Source organism: Diospyros lotus, chromosome 1, assembly GCF_014633365.1.
Source record: "Diospyros lotus cultivar Yz01 chromosome 1, ASM1463336v1, whole genome shotgun sequence".
Taxonomy (NCBI): Eukaryota; Viridiplantae; Streptophyta; class Magnoliopsida; order Ericales; family Ebenaceae; genus Diospyros; species Diospyros lotus.
Window position 1 is genome coordinate 37,614,462 of NC_068338.1, and position 18,732 is coordinate 37,633,193.

Here is an 18,732-nt window from a genome sequence, read left to right on the forward strand (position 1 = left end):
CGTTGCGGCGGACAATTACACGTACCCTTTTGTTTTCAGAGCTTGTGCTAATGTTTTCGCTGTAGAGAAAGGGAGGGAGGCTCGTGGGCTGATTGTGAGAGCTGGGTTTGAGTGGGGCCGGTTTTTGCAGAGTTCTTTGCGTAGTTTTTATTCCGTGTGTGGCGACGTTGGGAGCGCTCGCAAGGTGTTTGATGAATTTCCGGAGAAAGATGTTGTCTTTTGGAATGCTATGATAGCGGGTTATTCAAGAGAAGGGATGGTTTTGGAAGCTTTAGAGGTTTTCAGGAAGATGATGGAAGGTTAAACCCAATGAGTGGACAGTATGATTTCGGTGTGTACGGTGTCGAAGGATTTCATGGTTATGCTGTCAAAGAGATGGACTTGGGTATACAAGTAAAATTTGTTGCTGCGTTAATTGTTTTGTACTCAAAATGTGGGCGTTTTGATTATGCAAGGAAATTGTTTGAGATCATGCCAGACAAGAATATAGTTGTGTGGAATTCATTGGTCTGTCGGTATTCTCGAGCAGGGTCTCTGCACCAAGCAATTGATCTTTTTAGCGAAATGTGCAAGTCAAATGTGAAACCAGATAAGTTTACTATCTCAGCCTTGCTATCTGCTTGTGCACAAACTGGTGCATTTAACCTGGGAATCTGTGTCCGGAAATTTTCTGAGAGGAGTGGAATCTGGGATGCACATATTGGGACCTCTTTGATAGACATGTATGCAAAATGTGGTTTTGTAGGGAAGGCAAGAGAAGTATTTGATCAGATCTGCCTGAGGGTGAGAGGAATGTGGCTACATAGAATGCTATCATCTCCGGTTATGCCTCCCACGGGCAAGCTGAACCTGTGATAGAGCTCATTGATGAGATGAAAAAATTAGGAACAAGACCGGATTCTGTCACCTTCCTTGCTGTATTACATGCCTGTGCCCATGCCGGTTTGGTCGAAAGAGGTAAAGAGTATTTTGATATGATGAAGTATTATAAGATCAGCCCAAAAGTTGAGCACTATGGTTGCATGGTTGACCTCCTTGGCCGTGCGGGGCTCATAAAAGAGGCCAGGGAGCTTATTAACAGAATGGAGACCAAGCCCAATGTTATTATGTGGGGAGCACTGCTCAGCGCATGCAGTATCTATGGTGATATTCAGACTGGTGAGTGGACAGCTCAAATAAACGCGATGGATGGATCTTACGTGCTCTTAGGGGATTTATATGCAGCGGCTAGAAGATTTAACGGCGTTAATGCAATTAGAGAGATGCTGCTGCAAAATGGAATATGTAAACTGCCTGGTTGCAGCATAATTGAGATTGATGATGTTACTTACGAGTTCGTTGCTTCAGACAAGTCACACCTTAAGTCACAAGAGATCTACATGGTTTTAGATGAATTGAGCATCAAGCTCAAGATGGCTGGCTACGTTCCCATGCTTGCTCAACACGAAGAGGATTTCGGCAATAATCTATCTACCAGGATATAATATTTGCCCATGAATTGCCTTGAGGCAAAATCAAAGGGAGTAATTTGTCTTGTGAAGTATGAACCAGCTGCTGCGCTTGCATGAGAAGTTTGGATTAGCTTTTTGAAGATGGGATGATGAAAAAATGAAAATTTGTATAGAATTTGATTGTATGTGGTAAAACATCAGTGATACATTATTCGGTTGGTTTGTGTGATATAGTGATTGGAGGAAAAGCTTGACCAATTGAATGAGCCTCGAAACCTGTGCATGGTCTTCGGCCAAACATTCTTCTAACCGCACTCTCATACTTGAGTTTAGAATCAGATTCTTGAATAACTTCATTCTAAAATGTTCTCACCTTAATACCAAAGCAGGAGAACGCTTGGACCATATTTGAGTATGTGCATAAATCAAGAATACGGTCCAAGTAACAGATGTTCCCAATTCCAATATCATTATGTCAGTGCTTCAATAACCCAAGTTGCTCTAAAAATTATTACTTAAATACATCATTTTAATTTTGACATTTGATATATTATAATATGTGTTATATCAATACAAATAGATAATATATGAATGCAATCTGTCAACCTAATATCCAAGTAACATTTGCAAACCAAAACTGGTCTCGGAGAGAACAAAGCTCACTGTAAAGCGCAATAAAATACGGTTAGTTGGGTTTGGGGGTTGAAACAGCGCAATTTCTTAAGATCGGCCACATCTTCAGAACACCCAATTGAAGGAACAAAAAAACATTTATTTTACAACACAACGATGCCTTGAATATGGATTTACAACACATGTCTAGAAGAATCCTAATGTACATCTGGTAAGAGGGTAATGAAACTTTGAAAGAGGCACAATAAGATAAGCGACGTTTGGGAATGGCAATGGCCGGGTAAAATGAAGAATGTTTTCAGAACTTGGCTTGGCTTGGCTGCTTCTGAGCAGCAGCTGCCTTCCTCATGGATCCGCAGGAGGACTCGAAGCTTCCTTGGCTTTAGAATGAGCTGACGTGTTTGTTGGGTTTCCAAGAAATGACCTAAGTTTGTGCAGTCCCGTTTACTTGGACATGGAAGGGAGGACCACGACAGATTATCGGCTCATCAGAAGAATTAGCTTTTGCGCGAGCTCTGAGAATGTCGTTGGGACCATCGATCACAGCAGCCGCTAACAGAGTGTACTCGCCAGGGACCAGGAAATACAGAGAGAATGAATGTTTAATCTCCTGAAGGGGAGGAACCTCCTTGGTGACACCAGTCAAAACACCTAAGAGAGATAAGTATAAGTATTAGTTTGTTAATTGCCAGAAGCGAGAATAATGAAATCAGGCTTATAAACGAAGCATTTAATTTGTGTCTGGAAGTTCACCATAAATGTCAGCAGGCCGCCATCTAACATAAATATTTATGTGATCTCTCATGTATAAAGAAATTGTTGTACACAGGTAGTACAAAATGAAAAATACTTGCAAGCCAGAAAAACCATAGAAGAAGAGAAGAGGATAATTTAAGTGCCAAAAGGTATCACTATCCACCAAAAGATATCAGAACAAAGAGAAGAGAACATGATAGAGCTGTACCTGCCCACAAGACAGTTGCCTTGTCGCTCTCAACACAATTCTCTCCAGCTACATCTCTGCAGGTAATGTTAAGACTTGCTCTTATTGTTTCTTTAGTGTTATTGCGGACCAGAACTTCCATAGGAGTCATGTCATGAGCCAGTACAGAACTTCTAGATGAATCGGAGTGAACTTCAGTCTGTGAGTATTTAAGTGAACTTAGTTTAGCAGGCCGTGTATGGTTTTCAGCAAACCTAAAGCCAAATGTCAATGGATCTGGAAGCAGGACATCCATGACGGATGTCTGAAGAGCTGCTTGTATTGCCTCCTTAATATTTAATTCTCCTGAGCTGTTCCGCCCAGATTGCCATCTGACCTTGATTCTAGAAATTAAATTCTTGATAGAAGCATTCAACTCAGCCTTGGCACTCTTCTCTGAGAAGCTCAGACTTCTTGCGGTATCCCCATTCTGGGAATCCTTGAGAAATAAGGAACCATCCAGAACGGGCAGTTTAAAATGCTCTAGAGGTATCAAGACCCTTGCAGTATAATCCCTGTCAATTCTTGTTTTAGGATAACCAAACTCAGCCGCATCACTATCAACACAAGAACTGTCTGTATCAGTAGATTTCTCCAGCTGGACAGAAACACTAATCTCAAACACAACATCGGTTGGATTAGACAACTCAAGTTCAAGAAAGCGCAGTCCCCAACTCCCCCTGTAAGGATCAATCTTTACTAATCTATCTGTCCTATTTTCAGAAGAAGCACAAGCTGTGATTTCTGAAGAACCATTCTCCACATTAAGAAATTTGGGCAGATTTTCGCTGACATGTGCAGGAATTTCCATGGACAGCAACCGAGCCTTCACAAATGACAAGCCCTGCAGAACACAAATGTTCAAAGGAATGACCAGGCGTCTACCAGGGGCAACAACATCTGTAGGTGGTTCTCCAGAATTCACCAATGGCCCTGGCAGGAAAACTGAAGTCAGCAGCCATACAAACCAGACAGCTTTACAAATTCACTGGAAGAAGGGCTGTGTGGTTCCATTTATGCAAAAATCATTTCAATGGCATAAGGTAATCAGATACATGTGATGTGAATATGTTACAACAGAACAAGCCCAGTCAGACAAAGGGGGAGACATACTCCTTGAACAGATATAGCAAATGCTATGATAGAGATGCAGAGTGACACACAAAAGAAAAGCTAAAAAAAAAGTACCAAAAAGAAAACCCTCAGACTAAACCACTCTTCCTGTGTCCAAAAAAGGGTTAGTTACCAAAAAATTGCTAGAGTTTGGTATCAATTCTAAAACAAACGTCAAAATTTATCAATAATACATTTGAAGTTACAACTTTGTATCAATTCTACAATAATGTTAAAACTTAAATAATTAATACTCTCTTGATGTATTAATTATTGATTTTTCTTCCCATATGTTTCAAACCTCACCATCCACATAATGACACTCTAATCACGTTCATGGTCAAGTTTGAAAAATGGGAAGAAAAATCAACAATTAATACATCAAAAGAAAAGAGTATTTATTATTTAAGCTTTAATGGTGTTAGAATTGATAAAAAATTGAAAGTTTAAATGTAGTTTTACAGTTTGTTGTAGAATTGATACATTGGCCAAAGTTTTAACAGTTTTTTTTTTATTAATTAACTGCCTAAAAAAAGAATATGAAAATAATTCCATCTCTATATAGAGCAAAGTGAAGTGTATATAGCATGCATATTTCAGATATATGAACCACTGCCTAATCCCAGATACTTTATGAGAGTTGATTGCAAACCCCACCACCCACTCACCCCCCCTCCCCCCCCCCCCCCAAAGAAAAAAAAAAAAAAAACCCGGGCAGGGAAAAAAATAAAAAATAAAAAAATCAAGCTCTATATAAAGACCTGAAACTCAAGTATGAAGATTGTAAAACCCTCCTTATGGATCCCGTCCACATTATTTTCTGTCCTTTCTTCAACACCTTAAACTAAATATAATATAAATCTTTTGTCAAAAACCAATGGGACACACCAAAACAAGGAACACAGTTAATTTATTTGATGGAAAGCAGGAACCACATCTAGAGTCGTTTTTATGAGAGCTTGATATTTGTGCCCATTCTTAACAGCTTAAGCTTTTAGAGCAAATGATGGCTTTATAATTTTGACAATTTCATCTTGCAGTGCCATGTCTATGATGACCAAATTGACAGCAATACCAGGAATCACACTCCATTTAGTGACAAGAAACATTCTACACAGCTAATCCTGCCTAATGTTACCCATATCCTTAAAGATGAGCTAGGGCTGGCAAGCTCAGCAGCCAGGGCTGATGCGGGACAGTAAAAGATTTGCAGAAAGAGAAGTAATTGCGGGAATAAGAGAAGGAGAAGAAGAAACAGAAGTTTAAGAGAGAGAGAGAGAATTCAATTGTCTTGGATATCAATCAAAAGCGTTAATCCTCTGTAATAACAAGCCTATTTATAGGTTGAAATCCTAACTAAAAGATAATTACCCTAGTTATAGTGATTATAACAAAATAAATAGAAGATAAAATCTAGAGATGTAAAATCTAAAATCTAAATTCTAAAACTTAAATAAAACCTAATCCTAACATCAAACATTAGAATTTAATAATCCTAATTCCTCATTATTCTTAAGCTTCCTGAATTAGATTCTAGAGAACTTATGCTTCTGGACTAGTTTCTCAATTCTAGGGGTCAATGCTGTCAGTTGAGCTTTTATGTATCTTGTTGAGAGGCAATCATCTGGTCCATTTGGGCATTCATGTGCCAAAGACCATGCAATATTTGGTCTAGTAGTTGGGAATGTTGACAGACTCTATTGCATTGGTAGGTATACTATATTCTAACTTTTTTTTTAAGTTTTGCTTTTTCAGTAACTAGTGGGACCAAAGGTAGACAATGTTAGCCGCTAGGGAAGCTCAAATATAAAATGAGCACAATGTATGAATGGTGGGGATAATGGTGATGTGTTTGGGAGAATGAAGTGTAAATGATAATGAGTATGGATAATAGAATTGGGAATATAAAATGTAATGAGGCATGGCTAAAGAAAGCAAATAAAGCTACAAAAACTCTAAGCACATAATAAATTAACACTAATTTAGCAAACAGAGATTTAAACCAAATGAAAGGAAAGAAGCAACCTATTTGTAAGTCAAGACCTACGTGTTTATAGAATTGGTAATGGCAAGATTCAAATAAACTAGAAGGGATAAGTTACAAGGGCAATTGGGTCTCATAGAATAACACATGATGGGTAGGGCTTAAGGGCTAAAAAGTGCAAGGAAATTAAGGGTTGGGCTTGGGTTTCTAAATAGGTTTTTTTTTTTCCTGTAAATTCTAAATAGGTTGGGTACACCAAACTTGTAACGGGTAGAAAACTGATTCTTTTTTCCCCCTTCTCTCAATTGAGGGAACAACACTGGAGTTCAGTGGGAGAACACATATAAAAGTGGGTAGTTAAGAAAACAAAATCCAATGAATACTTGCACAAATCTATTATATTATATAATATAAGAATAAACAAACATACAAGCACTAAATCTAAAAGCACAATTATATGTATGCATACAACTTAATTGGTAGATTGTATGTCATGATTCTTGAATAATGGTATGTGGCTTACAAATAGGGAATGAATAGACTAGTAAACACAAGATTACAAGAGTCAAACAATATCATTTAGTACAAAACAGAGTAATGAGCTAAAAATTTTCACCAACATTTATGACTGAAAAATTACCTGCATAATGAATTAACAGCATTGGGCTGCTTCCATCCTTAGCTTGCCTCCCTGTGCTTCCAGATAAATTTTTGCTAGCAGTGTCACTATCCACCAAACCAAGCTGCCAGGCTTTTAAGGTTACTGGTATTGTCACTTCGGCACCAGGTTTCAGGGGAAGAGCACCTTTTAAAGTTTCATACGGGATGGATAAAACAGAGTCTTGGTTTTTTCCTGACAAAGAAACATGTGCCTGCTCAACTGGAACTGTCCCAGCATTGGCCAGACTGATCCACAAATCACGAATCTCACCTTCATATAAAATTATAGCTCCGTCTCCTCCTACAACATGTGACACTAGCAATGGTAATGGGGGTACCACTGAAATATTTGGAACTGAGACATTTTTCAACTTTGCAGATCCACAACAGCGGAAAGGGTCAGAGAGCACAAGACCTTGTGCTGCTCCAAGTAGCAAGTTGTCTACATCCTTGAAAAGGTGCTCAGTAATAACGCCAAAACAATGAACTATGCATCCATGAATTGTCACTGGTCCAACTTTAGTTGGAATGCCTGATAAGGTGATCACCTTTGAAGAATTAGGTGGAAGATTTACACTGATAGGAAAAGCATCAAAGTTTCCAGAATGCCCCGACAGATAGATACTATCCACCATTAAATCAAAGCCACAAGGGTTGGCCAATTCCACCAACACCTGGACTGGCTCTCCAACAACCCAGATCAGTTCCTGCTTACTGGTATGATTTGTCCCTCCTTTGCTGAATGGTGTATAAATAAATGGTCCTGAGGGAGCTGATCCCGCCCACCAATCTTCTCTTGCTGGATGGCGTTTTACAATGTCCATTTGTAAGAAGTGGAGAGGAAATGAATGCAACCTAGAAGGATTAAAACAGAGGACAAAATAATACTAAATCATTGAAAAATGCATGTGAAAGTATACTCCCAACTACGAATTTATAGTAACCATTGGATCAAATAGGAGCCTGGGCTATAGAATTGCATATTTGGGACAAAGGCAAGGACTTTCATGCATTCTTGAAATTAAAATTTATTAGCCTCAGGAAACTGCATGGCACTTCTATCTCAGAAGCAGATTTTTTTGAGGAAAAAAAAAAAGGAAAAGCATTAACCAAACATGTTTTGGTAGGATTGGAATCTTGAGTAAAGGCCCAGCATTCTGAAGTAGATACACACCTCACAAAAACCAGCACATACATCTAATTCTTAAATATTTGGGGGGTACGAGAAAAAGTGAATGCTCTGATGTTTGAAAAAAAAGAAAACGTTTCAAGGTTTCAGAAAAAGTCGTTTGTAACACGATTTAGGAATTTCTGAGATGGGACTGTTTCAGGAGCAGAGCTTTTCAGTACTATCATTTTGTTTCAATTCTCTGAATATTCATCTTTATCTGATTTTGCACATAAAATTGGGCACGGGAAGCAAAAAGAAAAAGCTTTATGGAAAGGTAGACACACACACACACACAGACAAAAAGCATAGTCTACTGGGAAGACCACATAAGAAAAGAAACATCAAGAAATAACAGTTAAGAGGGCTGCGTAGCTCATGAACAATTATATAATGAGGCTCTCCTGTTTCTAAAACCTCTAAATGTTCTCAGAGAATTTTAAAAATAACATTCTTACTTCCAATTGTGAGTGCTTGTATCACTCTAAGCTATCAAGTCCTTCAGTTTAGCTTGAGCAAGTGAGAGGCTCCATGAGTTGTCCCCCCAGGCATGGAGCCTATCTCCATGTCTCCAATTTTTTAGCTTGTTTACATAACTTGCAACAATAATGATATGCTGTGTGTTATGTAAATTTTTGCAATGGTTGGGCAGAGAAATCTTGCAATATAATGATAAGCTTGTTTCATATGAAATTTTTATAACTTGCAAAAATTATTGTTTCATATGGCTTGCTTCCTCCACCATAAATACGGGGTTCAAATGATTGCAGTGGACCCATGACCATCCCCACCAGTATATCCAGTAGCACATCTTAGCTAACTCTTATCTTGAAAATATAGAACATTTCAGACAATAAAGGATATAATTTCATGTCAAGCCTCCAGGGTGTGCTTGGGTGCACAAGATTCCCATCTTTGAAAGGGTCAGGGGAGAGATTGTATGCAGCTTTACCCTAGTTTTTTTTTTTTCAACAAAGCTATTTCCAGAATCTGTGAACTTCTAGTTACATTGGAGCAATCTTATTGTTGCTACCAAGGCTTGCAAAACGGCTATTTCATGTGAAGTCTCTGCAAAAGCATAAATCTCCCTTGTGTTCCTTCATGTTACAACAAAATTACAACAACAATAACAGGCCTTAATACCACTAGAAGGGGTTGGCTATATGAATTCTAGACCTCCATTTACATTAGTAAGTTTAAGTCCACTGGGAACTAACCAACATGCAAGTTATTCCTCACAGTTGCCTTTCGCACACAAATCATGTAGTGTCAAATTAGCAAATTCTTTATATCCTCTTATAAAATGCAGGCAATTTTTTTTAAGCACATAGGAATCCAACTCATATAGGAGTCATTTGTAGCTGTAGCCTTTAACATAGCAATAGCCATAAAACCACAAGAACTTAAAGAACATGTTGTCCTTGTGTTGGTCAATTGTTTAATTACTTTTTTCCATTGGATTCGCTTTGGACACTTTGGAGGACAAATGCAATCTTTGCTTATACACAGAAGAACCAATATGAGAAGTTAAGAAAGTACCTTGTGCCACTGGATGAACTATAAAGAATCATCTTAGTTAATTAAGAAAATAATTTGAGATCAGTCTATCCTGGTTTGCATTTAGAAAAACAATATTCAACACCAACAAAGTACCTGATAAAAGGTAAGGAAGGATCAGCACAGCGAGTTCCTGAAGGAAGCCTTTCTGCAGAATTTGCAAGTGCACTTGCAAGACCATTTTGTCCAGCTGGAGTAATTAGAGGATAGTAGGATCGAAGAAGTCGTGCAGCTGCACTCCATGCAGCAAGAGGATCTCCAGCTCGGACAGCAGATAGCAGGATCTCTCTTAGCACAACCATCTGCAATGTGCTCCACTGTGACTCAAATAGTGAGACTATGGAATGATGATGCACTTTCCCAGAATCAGCATGAATTGATCCTGTTTCCTATGGTAAATATAGAGTATGACAAGGAAAAAAACTGAAAAGTTAGAAATATGAGAATTTTTTAATTATGCAATCAACACAGTTTAAAATTTCCTTTCCAGAAACACAATTTGAAAAAATCACGAAGCCTAACATAAATGAAAGTGAACCAAGCCAGAACCGACCATCCATCCCTAATTTTTAGTCCCCAACCATATAAAGATACTATTCTTCGATTAATTACTAGATAAAATAAGCACTATGCCAGAATATTTCCTGGACTTGCATTATTCATTTCCCGTACAGATGAGTTCATAGAATATTCAAATAAAAAAATGGAGAACCTTAATATTAAAAATTAATTATTGTCAAGCTACAAGAAGAGTTACCCCACAACTCATCAGCTTAATTACTAAACAAAAGACTGCGCATAGTAGAACAGGTAGCATTTTTGTGACTAGCATTGTAATATCAATGCTTGCACTATGTGATACTATTAGACTTGCATGGATAACTCTTATCTTGTCCCTACAATATTAATTGTAGTTGGTACAGAACACTAGGTTATCAATCACACTCATGGGCACATTATCTGGTCTTAGTAGATCACATCAACCACATTGTGATAAGCTCAAATGTGTAAATAAGGATGTTATTTGGTAACAGATTTGCAAAGTTCTCCCATCATATAATCCTCTAGATGTTTTCTTTCGATGCTCCAATTATGTTCACTCTTTTTTTCCTTTTCTTAAATTCATTTCCTGGATGAGTAGTTGTAATTTGTAGTGTTTTAATTCTTTATGATTTCAACCCCTTTTCAGCAGTTCCTTCTTCATCTACATTGTTATTTATCTTAAAAGAAAAGGTTATTGCTAATTCATTTGGTGCAAAACTAGAGGTTTTCTTCTCCTTGATTTGATGTAATCATCAATTTGAAGTCAAAATGAACTTTAATTTGGCTGAAACCATAGTACTGTGTTTATTAAATCCATAGATTACTTGATAATGCGAGTGAGAGTCGGCATCCTTTCCATATCCAAATGCATGTTCGCCTGTTCTCAATCAGGAAACCATAGTCTTATCAGTTCTCTCATCCAAAACATTTCCAAGACATACTGGTATAAGTAACCTTGCAAGTGCTGGCATGTTGCTGATGATAAGATAACAAAAGCACACATAACCAAGGAAGAAGAGAAAGAGGAACTAAGGTGGAGGAGAAGGATAAGAAAATACAGGGAAGAGAAGAGAAGTAGACATGATAAGGAGAGGAGAGGAAAGGAAAAAGACAACAGAGAAGAGAAGAAAGAAAGAGAAGCAGGAGAGAAGAATCTGGGAGGAAGAGGGAATATATCCAAGAAAAGAATCCAGATTTTGTTTCAGTAATCAATAACCCAAATCTGAAAACTCCTTACACTCATGAGGTACTTATAAACTCACAAATCCCTACCAAACTAGGAATCCTAGATAAAATGGGAAGCAAAAATCAAACATTCCTAATCCTTACTAAACTCAGAAGCTAAATTAAGGAAACAGAAACATAGGATCCCTGAATAACTAAAACCCTACACTAGAATTATTAAGTGCTAAAATAATAAACACTTTTGATGGCCATCAGAGATTGAAATGGCCTACAGGTACAAAAGAAACAGGAGAGAGAGAGAGAGAGAGAGAGAGAGAGAGAGAGAGAGTAATGGTAAATTAATAATCTACATTAGCTATCAACAAGCAGCAACCATGGCAAGTGAACAGATATCATGATACAGCAGTTACTACTTACTAGTTCATCAACTAATACACAATAACAACACAATCATAGATGTTTTTGTAGTTATCATCAACTAATGCCTGAGCATAATCATAGATGCCAAACTATTCTTTGCTCACTCACATTTGGAAGAGAACTTTTAGGAATAGATGCTCTGCTTTGAACACGATATGCTTCTGTCGTCATTGCCAACACTTGCATGGCACTGGTAGCAGCCTCTCTATTTTCTTGTTGGAAGTACAGCTGTGCTACTTGCCTTGAGAAAAAAGCAGCTTTCCGGTGATATCCTAAAGTTCCAAAAAGACGGGCTACTTCAACATATAATATTAGTCGGTCACTGGCATCAATCAAAGATTTAGCTCCATCTCCAGCGGCTGTCAACAATTCCACTACCTCCTTGGCCAGTTCTCGCCTATCAATTAAAACAAACAAACAAACAAACAAAAAATTAACACAAAGTAACTGATTTTAGAATGGACAGAAAGTGAAGAATCCTTGGCTTATGTTTTGCATTTCAATCTTTTCTCTACTTCCCTGACCCAAGGGCAAAGACAAGCCTTGGAGATGCTAATCAACTTGAAATAAGTATACCAGAAAATTTGACAGTGATTTAAAATCATAAATTGATAGCATATTATGGAGATAAATTACATAAAAAGAACTTGTTTCAAAGATTCAATTAGCAACTTCATAGAATGATGAAAAAACTGGAACCAAGGTCTTAGAATCACAAGCCTGAAAGCAATTTGGAAGTCCATTTAAGTCACAAGCTTAAATAAAATTTGTAAGGTCGATACTCTATGATTGGAAGGTCATAGGTCCAAGTTGAGCAAACAGCCCCCTTGCAAAAGCAAGGGTAAGGCCACGCATACAGACAACCCTCCCCAACCCTCAAGTGTGGAGTCTTGTGCACTAGGGATGCCCTTTACTGACCCAAATATTTATACCAACATGCACAGTTGAGCTTTACAAAATTTTAGAGGATGTTGATATCATCAAACAAACCAAACTTCCATTCAAATAATGAAATAATTAGAATAATGAAATCCCATTTTACCAAATCCCAGTCTGCATTCTACCAAAATCTCAATAAATATCCAAATATCCTAGAATTTAGGTGTCTATTTGACATTCAAAATCTATGCAGATGCTAGGTATTTTTGCGATTAAAAAAATGCAATGACAAACAATATGCCTCACAAAATTGTAGAATAATGATGCAGGGAGAATGTCCAAGGCAATGGTACCCAGTTCATGATTTGTTATGGTATTCAGAATGGGTACAGCACACAATACAGCATTTCCTCTGTATGCATTACAAGTAGGTAGGCTTAGTTAGAGTGCTGTTTGGAGTAGTAGTTCAACTGGAAGCAAGTCATACACACACACACACATATATCTTAAAAGATAATTCCAATAGTAATTAGAATGAGAACAAATTGGTAGTCATTTATTTTGCCCCAGCGTCAGATTCAGATACATAGTTTCAAATTGCTTTTCATTTTAGCACCCTACAGTAATGTTAGTTTGTCTTCTAGGTTTTCTTGGATCATTTTTCCTTTGTTCCACAGGATAGTGACGGCTGTGATCCTAGTACCACTGTTCCAAGTTACAGTTATTGGAGTCTATATAGATCTCCATAGTTGAGGAATGCCCCTCTTCTATCACACACCTGTCTCAAAATATCCAGGATTTCATTCCAATCTATATAGGGGAATCCAGAGAAATAAAAGAATATGCTTCAATCATATGTGACAGGTTTAACAAGTTCACCTGCAAAGAAATCTTGCCAACTTCAATGTAGCCTCAAGTTCAAAGCTTAGAGGGGATACTCTGCATGCCAAAATGATTTAAAAGATAAACATCTAGAAGTTTTGCATATGAACAGTAAAAGGTAATAAATTATTTGCATGATGAAGTGACTAAACAGCAGAAGTTAATAAAGTTTCAATATTAAAGAAGAAACGACATCCTTTTGAGAATTTCTTTAATCTGATATTAAGCAGAGCACAAAGTGGGGAATACATGCTAAGCTGAAGGGAATTAAAGCAAACTTATAGAAAAACCTGCTAACAGATTACGAGGGGTTCAAAAATGCCCCCTTAAAGAAAGAAGTACTTAATGTCAACAGAAATCAAATACATTTAAAAATTAGATCAAATTTTTTGACAATATGAAAAGGATTAGTGGCTTAAGCATGGAGTTTATTGAAGGATATTTAAAGTAAAATTCATGATGTACACGAGCCATTACATTACCTGCTTCAATGAAATCTAGTTTCATTCTATACAAGTTATAATTTCCATTACTTTGTGTAATTTTCTTCCTGACATTGGAATGTAGGTCGCTGATGTGCTGGACCAACAATTCATGAAAGAATGAGCATCAATTTGTGGATAAAATATGAAAAATTTAAAAAGGATTCCTTCCAGCAGATTGATTGATCATCCATTAGTATAAGCAAACTCTGGTTGGCAAAACTAGATCCCAATTTCTCAGTTTATTACTGTCAACACACACCAAAACAAATCACTCAAACTACAATTCAGAACATCAGTTTTACCATCAATTTGGGGATAAATTAGACACAATATAAATGGGCAACCTTTAAACTACCATCTGAAAGAGAGATTTCAGCAGAGATCCCTCTAATAAAATTTACTGTACCAGGATTAGCAACGTATGCTTGTATGCATGCAACAAAGTTATAGACAAGAGGTTGTCCAATATGAAAAACACAGGAAACAAAACTATATTTTATCCTAAAAGGCAGCATGACTACTTCAAGGGACCTTTCTATGCCAATAGAGAAAAAGTGAGACTTAACGAAAATGCGAGAACCCTTGCAGATTTAACACTACATCCAAGGTACGGATGCAGCGACACTAACCCATTCTTCACTGTACTTGGGAAATACATCAGGTTGCTAAGAGGATTACACCCCAATGGTTTTATTTATCTAGAATCATGATGTTTGATCCAATGAGTTTCACGTCTGCTACCTGCTACCTAACACAGGCCCCCCTCCTTTATACAAACTTGGGACCAGCTATAAATAGGAACACATTTACCACTAGAAGTGCTGATGGGATTACTCAATCTAAAGAAATCAATTACTAAGCTAATCATCGCTCGCCCGCTGTGCTGTAATGAAGGGGAAAAAATGAAAATAAAAGATCATTGTCTCTGAAAATCAAAGAAGGCAAGCGAATGCCCTGAAGAATCTAATAGGAAGAGGAAAAATGAGAAATCAAGTAGAGAAAAACAAACTCAACCTTGTCTATCTGCTGCTACATTTTATGTCTTTGGTTGAAAAATATTAAAAGAATTTGTATTTAGGAATGTTTTAGGTGTTATATTGTATGAATTATTTGATTGTCTTTTTTAGATTCAATATATTTATTATTAATTTTTTATTAATTTAGCACCTGACTATGCTCAGGTGAGCACTTTTTTGGTGCCTAGCGCCTTAGGTAATATGAACATCATTGCACCTTAAAGGCGCCTTTCACCCTTTACTACCTTGCTGGAAACACATTCACATTGATTGCTATTTGATTCCCTATCTTTCTCTTCCTAAGCAGCATTTCCTGCCCCATCGCACCTTTTGGTTTTAGTTTGTGAGTGCTTTACAAAGTCTAACTTGGCTACTTCCTGTTCATATCAAAAAAAGTCTCAAATGCTTCTTTGTACTGTCTCCACAAAAAGGGTTCAGGTAGGGAGTATCCCTAGCTTGCAAGATCCGCAGAGGGGAATGGTGTTATATGCATCTAAAACACAAATATCCAGATGTCATCAGGCAGACAACAGCAGAACCATCATGATTATTCCAAATGTGATACATCAAAAGGATAGAAGGAAGAACGGTACCTCTGAGCATTGTCTTGTATAAATGACTTCCTGTAGTGCAAGATGACACTTTTGTACCGGTACTTAACCTCCTCCTCATCTAGACCGGGGTCCTTCTGGCCAATCCGGTCAACCTAAAAACTCAAGCAATATGGAGAATAATTACATGCATTATAAGAAAAAGATCAAATACAAAGATGAAAAGCTCGTGTAAGCATAGTAAGGACCAGCATAAGATCACAATGAAAGCATTGAAGTAATCAACCTATCAATGATCATGGAAATAACTCCACAATGTTTAGCAGGATCCATGATTGTATAAAAAAATTAGGTAAAAACTACTGCATAAAACTTGTTGCCATACAGTATCTTCCGGGAATAAGCAACGAACAATAGGGGAAATTGGCTGGGAAATCAGATACCAAGTTTTGCTAACCATAATTTTCATTTAAGCTGGCTGGTAATGCTCAGGTATGTGATATTTCACGTTTCAGAAGTCCAATGTATATTAGCAATGATACTGAAAACCTCACCAAGCTACGAAGCTCCTAGCTTCCTCTTCTAAATTTTTGTCCTCTCTTGGACAGTTGCACTTTATCTTCCGTGCAGTACCCTTGGTATATTTCATTTAAGTAACTATTTGCACATGATTAATCTGTCACAAATAATTGCTTTACGCACAAAATTTCAGACATGACAGAGAAGCTTAGATAAGGAATCTGACACATTCAGGTAATCTATGCACCCAATCAACAGAAGGCATCTTCAGACATGAGTATGAAATACTTAATATAGTCATGTTAAAGAAACACCGAGATTCGCCTTTCTCCCAGTTCATAAACAAGTGCCTGGAAGCCACACATCACCAAGCATCTACATATTTATCAGTATAACCCAGTTCAAAAAGGATTGTAGCAAAATACTATAGGCAAGTCATGCATGCGAATAATGTTTCAGTAAACACCCCCCCCCCCCCAAACAACACCATCATCCACTTCATACAAATTAGAGTTCATGGCATGGCACTCATAAATAAATAAATAATAAAAATAAAGCACACATATTGTACAGGAAAAAATGTAACCACCTCTAACACTAAGTCAACATCATGCATATTGTATGATGATCAGTTGATCACTTCAAAAATATGTGAGTGTTTTTCCCTTTCTTTTTTTTTCTTATCTTTATCCAAAATAAGCAAGTTTATCTTGTACTCTTACAGTATCCTTACCAGATAGGCACAAACACTGCCCTCCAGAGCCCCAGCAAACCAAAAGTAATCCCCAGTCAACCTGGCAAGTTCAAGTGCTGTAGAATAATGGGCAATAGCATCAACAGGCGAGCCTGCCAATAAGCAATAATCCCCAATAGTTTTTTGTGCACGGCCAAGTCTCCGTTTTTTTGCCTTAATTACCTGCAATTTTATCAATCACCAGAAGTAGCAAAATTCAGGGGCATAGCATCTTAAAGTTGACTGGAGCCTAAATAAAAATGATAATTGGAAGAAAATTAAGAATCAAGCCCTTGGGACACCTAAAACATTAACCTCCTCTGAGTTGAGACTGGCTTGAGAATCTAAAGGTGTCTTGAGAATGGTTCCACCAGATTCAGCTTTAAGAACCCACTTTTCAAATTCCATCAGCAATGAGGCTGCAATATCTTGCATAATTGTGAGCAAGTGGATCTCCAGGGTTTGACGATCAGCAGGCGGAAAGAGAACTAAGTTACCCTCATTTCTGCTATCATCCTCTAGCTGGCAAAATAAAAGTACACAATTATGCCATGCCAAATCAAATTGCACACACATAAGCAATTTTTTTCCCTTTTCTGATCTGGTCAAGACATATCCTCTTGTTTCCATTCAAATTTTTCAAAAAAACAAGCAGGCCTACATGTAATCTTTTCTACACAAAAGCTTCCAAAAATTAAATAAATAAAATCTCAGAGAGGATTCCTCATTCTCCACATATCCGGTCCTAAACAATCATTAAGAATCACTTCTTTGATAAGTAATCACTAAGAATCACATGACAAGTAACCATGTCAAATATGCATTATGATCAAAACCCAGATAGGAGCAAAGCCAGTCAGCCCAGCATCCAAACCGAAGTTCCTTAGCTGAAAGCCGTAGAAGCAGCAGTCCAGCTCCCAACTTTTAGAAATATTTTATTTCAATCTATCATCCAAACCAACATATTAAGTCATGGTGTTGTTCCAAAATTCTATTAAAACTCAGTAACACGGGCTCAAGAGCATGAATAATGGCGCTGGGGTGCTCTCTCCCAAGAATTTAAGTTACACTTCTTACTACTACTTAATTCCACCACCTTAAACATTACAATTAAAATTGCGGTACCTACAACAAGCACATTACATTATCAGCCAGTCCCAGTCCACTTCAGACACAACTTGGTTCACTCATATGTTCATTCAGTACTAGAAAGAAATGATCTAATTTGAATTCATGGCCCATTTCGTCTCGAATTAAGATCATTCTCATTGTTATCCTTTTTAAATGCCACATCACCTAGAATTACTGCCCTCATCGCTGCAATTCACAAGATTAACGGCGGAAGCAACTTGAGAAACAAAATGAAGCGAACCTGAGAATCACTTGGGCAGAAAGCAAAACAGCGCTGGACGAGCGAGGACGAGTAGCTCTTACATGCGACGGAGAACTGATCGATGACGGAGCCGAGATCGGGAGAAGACGGACAATGGCAGATGCCAATGACGGCAAGGATCTTACGATTGGACTGGAAGTCCTCCCAGGGGCTGGGCGGTGAGCCACCGATCATGAATTGGAAGCGTAGGCTGCCGGAGTCCCAGGGCTGGTTGGAGAAGGGGCTCTTCTGGTGCTCGGTGTAGAACGAACTGATTGTGGAGAGATCGATCTTGTGATGGCGGATGAGCATCGAAGCGTACTCGCGGAAGCGAGCGGACGGGATGGACCCGATCGGGAGGATTGCGATTCTGATTTTGCAACTGGTCTCAATGCTCACGTCTGGCTCCATCGCCACCGCTGAGCCTAGGAGTCGTCTAGAGGAAAGAGGGTTTTAGCGTGGAAGAATCATTGAGTTCTCCACACTCCGACATATAACTGCGAGTGCCCAATTTGACACTCGGAGGGGAGGGGAGGGGGGGGGAGAGAGATTGATTTGGCATGTTTGGATGCTGGGAAACACCGAGTCTTGTTCATGAT

At 38.0% G+C, this 18,732-nt stretch overlaps 2 protein-coding genes across 2 annotated transcripts; one reads left to right on the forward strand and one right to left on the reverse strand.

Annotated features, from left to right (window-relative positions):
• The first annotated feature begins 872 nt into the window (after nucleotides 1–872).
• On the forward strand, nucleotides 873–1,484 carry LOC127793262 (pentatricopeptide repeat-containing protein At1g08070, chloroplastic-like). Its single transcript, XM_052324140.1, has one exon. The coding sequence runs from the start codon at nucleotides 873–875 to the stop codon at nucleotides 1,482–1,484; it is 612 nt and encodes a 203-aa protein (XP_052180100.1).
• Nucleotides 1,485–2,186: 702 nt separating this feature from the next.
• Nucleotides 2,187–18,682, reverse strand: LOC127788701 (trafficking protein particle complex II-specific subunit 120 homolog). The gene is made up of 10 exons (XM_052317290.1): nucleotides 18,134–18,682; nucleotides 17,077–17,283; nucleotides 16,762–16,944; nucleotides 15,552–15,664; nucleotides 13,455–13,514; nucleotides 11,805–12,093; nucleotides 9,645–9,937; nucleotides 6,804–7,678; nucleotides 3,049–3,999; nucleotides 2,187–2,735 (listed from the first exon to the last, which is right to left on the reverse strand). The coding sequence occupies exons 1-10, from the start codon at nucleotides 18,542–18,544 to the stop codon at nucleotides 2,509–2,511; spliced, it is 3,609 nt and encodes a 1,202-aa protein (XP_052173250.1). The 5' UTR covers nucleotides 18,545–18,682; the 3' UTR covers nucleotides 2,187–2,508.
• Between the last annotated feature and the right edge of the window lie 50 nt (nucleotides 18,683–18,732).

Coding starts and splice junctions, on each gene's coding strand:
- LOC127788701 (XM_052317290.1), bottom strand. CDS start 18,544: ATGGAGCCAGACGTGAGCATTGAGACCAGTTGCAAAATCAGAATCGCA. Junction 9,938..11,804: donor CTAAAAGTTCTCTTCCAAAT/GTGAGTGAGCAA, acceptor TATTTACCATAG/GAAACAGGATCAATTCATGC. Junction 4,000..6,803: donor GCTGTTAATTCATTATGCAG/GTAATTTTTCAG, acceptor TTTTCCTGCCAG/GGCCATTGGTGAATTCTGGA.
- LOC127793262 (XM_052324140.1), top strand. CDS start 873: ATGAAAAAATTAGGAACAAGACCGGATTCTGTCACCTTCCTTGCTGTA.